This window comes from Pseudorca crassidens, chromosome 1 (genome assembly GCF_039906515.1).
Source record: "Pseudorca crassidens isolate mPseCra1 chromosome 1, mPseCra1.hap1, whole genome shotgun sequence".
Classification (NCBI taxonomy): Eukaryota; Metazoa; Chordata; class Mammalia; order Artiodactyla; family Delphinidae; genus Pseudorca; species Pseudorca crassidens.
In genome coordinates this window covers 947093-957114 of record NC_090296.1, presented here as the reverse complement: position 1 = coordinate 957114, position 10022 = coordinate 947093, and the positions used below count along the sequence as shown (strand labels likewise).

Here is a 10022-nt window from a genome sequence, read left to right as displayed (position 1 = left end):
TGCTGCGCCCTGAGGAATCGCCCTGCCCCTCCCGGTGGAAGGTGGGAGGCGAGGGTTTTTCTTGTTTGCTTTTTAACTTGCCCATGGCTCAGAATAATTCTTACCTCAGAGGGGCACATCTGGGGCTCCCCACGTTCGGCCCACACCCGTGTCAGCAAGCACTCCCCCCACTGCGTCCTTCTCGACTGCTCTCAATCCACTAAGCGTGGGTGGGCGCCGGCTCCTGGGGCTCCCGCTGGGCCGCACCCAGAGTCTTGAGAATCAGAAAACCCCGTCCCCGCCCCATCCCTGTAGAGTTTGACGACCAGGGTGCTGTTAGCACCCCGTTGGGCCGGCCCCTCCGCCCGTCACGTGGATGCGGCCGAGGCAGAGTTAGGCCTGGTTCCCCGACCCCCGCTGCACCCCGCCTCCCACGATGGGGCAGCGGCCCCCGCGGCAGAGTCCACCCTGGGCTGAGACCCGCCAGGACACGCAAGCAGGCTGCTTGGTGGGCGATGGCAGCCGCACGGTGGGTGGGCTCTGTCCTGGAGCAGCGAGGCTGCTGAGTCCGCGGTGGGACCCGTAGACGTGCAGGCGCGAGCAGGGCGGTTGCGCATTTACAGAAGGAGACTCGGCGCTTGTGTTCTTGCGCGCCCAGCGGCAGCAGCTGCAGGTGGAATGGGCCAAAGGTTGGCCAGATGCTGCTGCCTGGGTCTTGCTCCCCCGGCTCCCTGGGGGTGGGGGCTCTCTCCTGGTGCAGAGGGGGCCCGCAGCTCACTGGGAAGGAAGGTGTGGGCGTGGGAGGGGCTCCCGAGGACTGAAGGAGCAGTGGCCGGGGGAGGTTCCGGGAGAGAATGTGGGTTAACCCCTCCCTGGGGGCTCACAGACGGCTCTGCACGCTGAGGTTTGTTGTCTGGTGACTTCAGAGCACTCGCCATCGCCTGGTGGAGGCTCCCGCCCAGCTAACTGAGCTGGAATTTGTCAGGCGTGTCACTGTTGTTAGGACAGTGGCTGCGCGATGTGTGAGCCCTTCCCCAAGACGGCGCAGCTGCCGTGAAGACAGTGACACGTGTCGCGGTGCAGGACCAGCGGTGACCAGGAGGAGAACGCAGCCCCTTGGCTGTGACCTTTGTGTCTGGGCGTGGGCGTGGGGCGTTGATTGGTCCCCTTCCTCTGCCTCAAGCGTGGAAGGTTGCCACATTCCTCCCGACGGCGGGACTCACCTTCACAGCCGAGCTAAGTGCAAGAGCCCCGGTAACACAGTGTTCTTTCCTAGGGGAAGTCTCTACATTTTGTCTCTAAAGGTGGAGAAGGGCTCCGGCTGCCCATAGCAGGACCACATGGAGGCCACCTTCTCGAGAAGCTCGTGTGCCTGGTGGGCACCCAGTGCAGATTACAAGTGCCCGCCCCACTTTTCAGCAGGTTTGTGACACCCATCGTCCTTCATATCCAAGATGCAGTGCCTTGCACGGTGCTCTATTACTTTACGCACCATTTAGTAAGAAAATTGCCGCCCAGGGAACAGAACGGACCCAATGCTTAGAACTTAGCATTCTCACATTGTACGTATGGAAACATGGCCTTTAGACTTAATCAGGCATTGGTGCTGGGCTCTCCATCTGGCTTTCCAGTGCAACTTTGACCCCCTCTTCAGGACTGCTGCTAAGTGTATTGGACCTGCCCTCCCATCCTCTCTGGAGTCAGTTGGTTCCTTTGGGTTGGAAGAAAACTCCATTGTGTCTCAGGACATATTAGTCTCCAGGGAAACAGAATCAATAGGATGCACCTATGTCTGTACCTGTGTCTGTCTCTGTCTCATCTGTATCTAGAAGGAGATTTACTATAAGGCCGTGGCTCACACGATGGTAATCCACAATGTGCAGGGCGGCCCTCAGGCTGGAGACCCAGGGGAGCTGACGTGGAGAGCTCAGATCTGAGGGCCGTCTGCTTTGGCTTGCTGAGAGAGGATGTCTGGAGGGAAAGGTTTTTGAGATCCCACATGTCTGAGAATGTCTTTATTCTACCCTTACATTTTATTATCAGTTTGGGTGCAGAATTCTGTTAGAAATAATTTTTCTTCGCATAGCTTAGGCCATCTGATTGCACGTCCCCCTCAGCGACAGAACATTCTAGAATCACCTAAGGAGCTCAGGTAAGGGGTGACCTCTCCCCACCCCGGTCCACCTCCAAGTGCTGGACTGGAGCAAAGGTAATTTGATGGAGAAGGGGTAGTCTTTTCAACAGATGGTGCTGAAACATCTGGATGTCCACATGCACAAAATGAACCTAAGTGTAAACTTAACAGCAGTCATAAAATTAACTCATTGACCAAAATATAAAACGTAAAACTATGGAACTTCTAGAAAATAGCAGAAAATCTAGGTGATCATGGTGATGGCAATGAGATTTTAGATACAACACCAAAAGCACACTTCATGAAAAAGAAAAATTCATTAGCTGAACTTACTTAAAATGAAAAGTGTCTGCCTGTGAAAGACACTGTCAAGAGAATGAAAACACAAGCCACAGATGTCTAGAAACATGCAAAACACGTAGCTGAGTCCAAAATGTGCAGAGCACTGTTAAAATCCAACAGTGAGGAAACAAACAACCCAATTTAAACATGAGCAAAAGATCTGAGCAGACCTCTCACCGCAGGAGACTTACAGACACAGATAAGTACATGACAAGATGCTCCATATCACATGTCATTAGAGACTGTGAATTTAAACAGCAGTGACATACCACTACACAGCTTTAAAATGGTGGAAATCTGGAAACAAGGAACAAACATCCTGACAGTTCCAAACGCTGGAGAGGAGGTGGAGCCGCGGGAACGCTCACCCACTCTTGGTGGAGCGCAGCATTCCAAACGCTGGAGAGGAGGTGGAGCCACGGGAACGCTCACCCACTCTTGGTGGAGCGCAGCATGGCGCAGCCAGTTTGGAGGCCAGTTTGGCAGTTTCTTAAAAATCTACACATAATCTTACCATACAAACCGACAACTGCACTGCTAGATATTCATCCAAATGGCTGAAAACTTATGTCCTCCTCAAAACCTGCACACAGATGTTTATAGTTGATAAATGTTTATAGATGCTGTGCTCATAATTGCCCAAACTTGGAAGCAACCAAGATGTCCCTCAGTAGGTGAGTTGGATTAATAGTGTGGTACATCCAGACAATGGGATAGTATTTTGCAATAAAGAGAAATGAGCTATCTGTTTCTGTTGAATGGATCCTTCATCATTGTATAATGTCCTTCTTAGTCTGTGACTGTTTTTGACTTTAGAGTCTGTTTTGTCTAAATGTGCCCGTCCCAGCCTTCTTTTGTTTACCATTTTCACGGAACACTGTTTTCCATCCCTTCACTTTCAGCCCATGTGTGTGTTTAAATCTAAAGTGAGTCTCTTGTGGACAGCACATAGCTGGGTCTTGTTTTTCCTCCATTCAGCCACCCTAAAGCTTTTGACTGGATAATTTAACCATTTACTTTTAAAGTAACTATTGGTAGGAAAATGCCTACTATCACCATTTTGTTAATAGTTTTCTCTCTGTCTTGTAGTTATTTTGTTCCTCTTTTTCTTTCTTGTTCCATTACTTTGTGTTTCATTGATTTTTTTTTTTTTTTGGGCTGCATCACACTGCATGCAGGATCTTAGTTCCCTGACCAGGGATTGAACCTGCGCCCCCTGCACTGGAAGCAGGGAGTCTTAACCACTGGACTGCCAGGGAAGTCCCTGTGTTTCATTGATTTTTTTTGTGGTGATAGTTTTTGATTCCTTTGCTGTTCAATGGGTATAAAGTTTCAGAAATGCAAAATGAGTTAAGTTCTAGGATCTGCTATACGATATAGTACCTGAGGTAACAACACTGCACTGTGCACCTCAACATTTTTTAGAGAGAAGATCTCATGTTAAGTGTTCTACACACACACACACACACACACACACACACACACACACACACCCCTCTAAAACAATAAACCCAAAGGCACAAGGAAACTTTTAGAGGTAATGGATATGTCTGTTACCTTGATTGTAGTGATGGTTTCATAGGTGTATGCATGTGTCCAAACTCATGTATACATTAAATACATGCAGGTATTTTATATATCAATTATACCTCCATAAAGCTGTTAAAAAAGAAGTTAATAAAAAATAAATACGCTATCAAGCCACAAAACACATGGAGGAATCTTAAATGCATATTGCTAAGTAAAAGAAGCCAATTGGAGAAGGCTACATGCTGTGTGATTCTAACTGTATGATTTTCAGAAAGGCACCTCTATACAGACAGAAGAAAGATCATTGGTAGCCAGGCACTTGCAGGGAAGGGGTGAGGAATGAATAGGTGAAGTACAGGGGATCATCAGGGCAGTAAAATTATACTGTATGATGCTGAATTTGTGGCTACATGGTCTGCAGCTTAAACAGCATATCTGACCAAGGCAGTTCCATGGACAGTAGCCTGGGGACCTCTGGATGCAAATGACATTGTGCATTTGTCAAAACTCATAGAGTTGTACACATAAAGTAACTACTGTAACACCATAATGTTAACTATAGACTTCAGTTAATAATAATATATTAATATATTAATATTGGTTCATCATTTATAACAAATAGAGCACACTGATTCAACATATTAATAATAGGTGAGACTGTGGGTGTATGTGGGGTGCACTGGAGTATAGGGAACTCTCTGTATTTCCTGCTCAATTTATCTGTTAACCTAAAACTATTCTAAAAGAACAAAGTCTGTTTTTTAAAAAATATCATTATGCTGTGCAGAAAAACAGAAGCAGAACCATGGACAGTGGCGTAAACAGACGGCTGGACCAAGTCAGCACCACGGACAGCAGCCTCGAAGGCCTTGGGTACAAACATGGCACAGCCATCGTCTGATGTGGAAAATGCAGCATCGTGCACAGCAAAGTAGCCTTATGTGAGGTAGTTTCAGATTAAGAAAGCATTCTGGACCATCGTCCCATGACCTCATGTGTCTTAGGGCGTAAACCATGTCCATTTTTGTAACCTGACGGCCCAAGTTCTTGGAGTCATGCATGCATGGACCATGAGAAGAACAGATTGATCCTGAGTAGGGTAGGCGGAATTCTAAGATGGTTCCTTATTCTGATGTGAAATTTGTATCTATATATAAATATATTAATATAAATATATTTAAATTAAAGTATAGTTGATTCTCCCAAGTTCAGTTAACATTCTTATGACTAATGCTTTGAATTCTTTGGTACATTGTTTATTTGTTTCATTAGCTGTTTTTTTAGGGGTTTTCTCTTGCTCTTTCAATTGAGACCAGTTACTCTGTCTTTTAATTTTGCTTAACTTTCTCTGTATCTATGAGATTAGGTGAAGCAGTCACCTATCCTGGTCTGGAAGGGGTGTCCTTGTGTGGGAGTGTCCCTATGCGGTCTGTGTGTGCCCAGAGCCTTTGGTGGGAGAGCTGGCTCTGATGTGAGCACCGGTCATATCTGCCCCCAGGGTGTGCTGGCAGCTACCACCTTGGTAGGTGGTGAGGCTGGAGATGGAGGGGCTGGAGCCCAAGCCAAGTGTGAGCCAGAGCTTCTCCTTTATTCAGGGGTCATCAACCCCCTACTGGGGAAGGGTCAGGTCTCAAGTTGCTGGGGCAGAAGCCCTGAGGGTCGGGTCTGATCTGGTTCTGGTCCCTCTAAGGGCGCACTCTCCCCCCTCCCAGCAATGGCAACTTCACCTCGAGGAGAGCAGAGCTGGAACAAGAGGGGCCAGAGTGGGTGCCCGTTGTGGGCCAGGGTGTGCGCTGGGACAGCCCTTGCACCCCAGCAGACCCGACACAGCTCCCAGTCCACCACCTCCACAAGTGCGAGCAGTGGCCGTTCTCAGCCCCTTCAGATGCGGAGCCGGCCCTGTCCCCCCAACCCCACGCCCTCCTTGGCAACAGCAGCCTTCGCCCTAGTGGGGAGCTGCGCCAAAGCAAGAGAGGCTGGAGCATGTGCCCAGTGCGGGCGGGGCCTGCAGTGGGGCTGTCGCTGGAAACTGGCCAGAGCCCTGGATGTTTCCAGTCTCCTCCCTCCACCTTGTTCCCAGGAGTAAGCAGGTGTGTGCGTGCTCTGCATGAGCAGAGTCTAGGCTTCTTACAGCCCTCCTCTTAGTCCCACTGGTTTTCAAACCAGCTAAGGGGACTCATATTCCTGGTGGTGGACCCCAGGGCTGGGGAGCCCAACATGTGGCTTGAAGTGCTCACTCCCCAGGGAGGGTCTCCAAGACTGTACAAGCCTCCGCCTCTTCTGTGTCCCTCTAAGGAGTGGTTCCCGACCCAGTCGCTCCTCTTCCTTTCCTACCTGACTCCGTGTGGACCTTCCTTGCAGCCTTGGTTATACATCCCGCCAGCCTCCAGTGAGTCTTCAGTGAGAACTGCTCTACACGTACATGTGACTTTGATGTGCTCGTGGTGGGAGGGGAGCTTAGGGTCCTCCTACCCCACCATCTCCATCTCCTCCTCCCTTAACCAATTCTTTTCTTTTTTCCACCCTCCCACTCCCCTACCATCTGACATAAGATGTGTTAGTGGTGATTTACTGTATCACAGTGTATAAGATGCAGGATACCCAAAGTTGAGTGTTATTCATCAAGAAGAGAAATGAACATCCCCCAAAGATATTTAAACTGATATGTTGGACTTCACCTCCTCTTTCTGGAGGCAAGTTTTAAGTCGAATGCGAGATAATTTCACTGGATTAGGTGGAAGATAATATTGCTTTTTCTTTTTCTAATTTGGAAACTAAAAGTGGTCCAAAGTGGTTGACAAGGAGTGGTTTGTGGTGGTTTTGGTCTGTGTCAAGTTTCTAAGCTCTAACTGGATTTCTTAGACTTCCCTTCCCTGTGTGTCCCCCTAGATTAGGGTTGGTCTTAAAAAGTTTACAGTTTTTGGAAAGCAAGCATGAAGCAGCAGTCCTGGAAGGCTGGTGAAGAGCCCCAGTGCAGCCAAGGCCCATGCGTCTTGTCACTGACCTGCACACTCACTTTGTTAGTGTGGAGAAGCTGCTTCTGCAGCCCCGCAGATACCCTTCAGGTTGTCTGAGTCCTGGGCCAGGCAGAAGTGCAGCTCCATCCTGAGGGTCACAGGTGTGAGAGAGACACAGGCTCCAGATTTTCCTGAAGGGTTTCAGTTTCTTTATGGGTTAGTTTTCTCTTGCTTTCCTCTACTTAAAATTTAAAAAAAAACAAACTGTCGTAAAATACGCATAGCAAAATTTACCGTGTTAAAACCTATGTACAGTTCAACGTGTACAATGATGTTAAATTCATTCATAATATTGTGCAACCATCCCCATCATCCATCCCCATCACTATTTTCATCTTGTAAAACCAAAATTCTATCCCCATTAAACAATAATCCCCTATTCTCCCCCCACCTCCCACCTGGTAACCACCGTTCCACTTTCTCTTTCTGTGAATTAGACAACTCTAAGTACCTAAATATAAGTGGAATCATACAGTATTTATCTTTTTGTGACTAATATTTCACTTAGCATAATGTCATCAAGGTTCATCCAAGTTGTAATGTATGTCACAATTTCTTTCCTTTTTAAGGGGGATAATATTCTATTGTATGTATATACCACATTTTGCTTATCCATTCATTCATCCATGGACATTTAAGTTGCTTCCACATTTTAGCTATTGTGAATAATGTTGCTGTGAACATGGGTATAAAAGTATCTCTTCAAGACCCTGCTTTCAATTCTTTTGGGTATATACCCAGAAGTGAAATTGCTGGATCATATGTAGTTCTTTTTTAAATTTTTTGAGGAACTTCCAAGCTGTTTTGCACAGCAGCTATGCCATTTTACATTCTCACCAACAGTGCACAAGGGTTCCAGTTTCTCCATATCCTTGCCAACATTTGTTATTTTCTGTTTTTTAAAAAATCATAGCTGTTCTAATAGCTATGTGTGTGTGTGTGAGGTGGTATCACATTGTTGTTTGGATTTGCATTTCTCTAATGATTTGTGATACTGAGCACCTTTCCATGTGCTTGTTGGCCATTTATATATTTCCTTTGGAGAAATGTTAATTCAAGTCCTTTGCCCATTTTTGCATCAGGTTAGTTATTTCTTTGTTGTTGAATTTTAGGAGTTCTCTGTATATTCTGGGTATTAATTCCTTATCAGGAATTTGCAAATGTTTTCTCCTATTCTATGGGCTGCCTTTTTTTTTTTTTTTTTTTTTTTTTTTTTTTTACGGTGTGCGGGCCTCTCACTGTTGTGGCCTCTCCCATTGTGGAGCACAGGCTCCAGACGCTCAGGCTCAGCGGCCATGGCGCACGGGCCAAGCCGCTCCGCGGCATGTGGGATCTTCCCGGACCGGGGCACGAACCCTTGTCCCCTGCATCAGCAGGTGGACTCTCAACTACTGCGCCACCAGGGAAGCCCTGGGCTGCCTTTTTATTCTGTGGATAGTGTCTTTTTTTATTTTAACATCTTTATTGGAGTATAATTGCTTTACAATTTTGTGTTAGTTTCTGCTTTATAAAAAAGTGAATCAGCTATATGTATACATATGGGGATAGTGTCTTTTGATGCATGAAATTCAAAAATTTTCATGAAGTCTAATTTGTCTCTTCTTTACTTTTGTTGCCTATACTTTTGTTTTTTTTTTTTTTTGGTACGCGGGCCTCCCACTGCTGTGGTCTCTCTTGTTGCAGAGCACAGGCTCCGGACGCGCAGGCTCAGTGGCCATGGCTCACGGGCCCAGCTGCTCCGTGGCATGTGGGATCCTCCTGGACCGGGGCACGAACCTGTGTCCCCTGCATCGGCAGGCGGACTCTCAATGACTGCGCCACCAGGGAAGCCCTGTTACCTATACTTTTGGTGTCATATCCAAGAAATCACTGTCAATTTTAATGTTGTGAAGCTTTTGCCCTATGTTTTCCTCTAAGAGTTTTATAGTTTAAAGTCCTACATTTAAGTCTGATCCATTTTCAGTTAGTTTTTGTACACAGTATTAGACAAGGTCCAACTTCATTCTCTTGCATGTGAATATCCAGTTTCCCAGTACCATTTGTTGAAAAGATTGTCTTTTCCCAATTGTATGCTCTTGGCACCCTTGTCAACAATCATTAGGTCATATATGTGAGGGTATATTTCTGGACCATATTTTAGTCCATTGGGCTGTGTCTGTCTTTATGCCAGTACCAAACTGGTTTGATTACTGTAGCTTTGTAGTAAGTTTTGAAATTAGGAAGTGTGAGTCCTAAAACTTTGTCCTTATTTTTCATGATCATTCTCATCATTTGGGGGTCCTTTGAGATTCCGTATAGATTTTAGGATGGGTTTAAAAAAATTTTCTGAAAAAAATGTAATTGGGATATTTTAAAACAACTTTATTGGAGTATAATTGTTTTACAATGGTGTGTTAGTTTCTGCTTTATAACAAAGTGAATCAGCTATACATATACATATATCCCAATATCTCCACCCTCTTGGTCTCCCTCTCACCCCTCCCTATCCCACCCCTCTAGGTGGTCACAGAGCACCCAGCTGATCTCCCTGTGCCATGCAGCTGCTTCCCATTAGCTATCTCTTTTACATTTGGTAGTATATATAAGTCCATGCCATTCTCTCATTTCATCCCAGTGTAGCCTTCCCCCTCTCCGTGTCCTCAAGTCCATTCTCTACATCTGTGTATCTATTCCTGTCCTGCCCCTAGGTTCTTCAGAATTTTTTTTTTTAAGATTCCATATATATGTGTTAGCATACAGTATTTGTTTTTCTCTTTCTGATTTACTTCACTCTGTATGACAGTCTCTAGGTCTATCCACCTCACTACAGATAACTCAATTTTATTTCTTTTTATGGCTGAGTAATATTCCATTGTATATATGTGCCACATCTTCTTTATCCACTCATCTGTCAATGGACACTTAGGTTGCTTCCATGTCCTGGCTATTGTAAATAGTGCTGCCATGAACATTGTGGTACATGACTCTTTTGGAATTATGGTTTTCTCAGGGTATATGCCCAGTAGTGCGATTGCTGGGTC

The 10022-nt window shown here is 46.1% G+C and overlaps 1 gene segment (V, D, J or C); it reads right to left on the bottom strand.

Moving 5' to 3' along the window:
* Positions 1-372: 372 nt before the first annotated feature.
* LOC137207130 (immunoglobulin heavy constant delta-like) overlaps positions 373-10022 on the bottom strand; it is a 30081-nt gene continuing 20431 nt past the window's right edge. The window contains 2 exon segments of the C gene segment in view: positions 373-646; positions 1269-1351. Of these exon segments, the coding sequence occupies positions 373-646; positions 1269-1351 (357 nt within the window).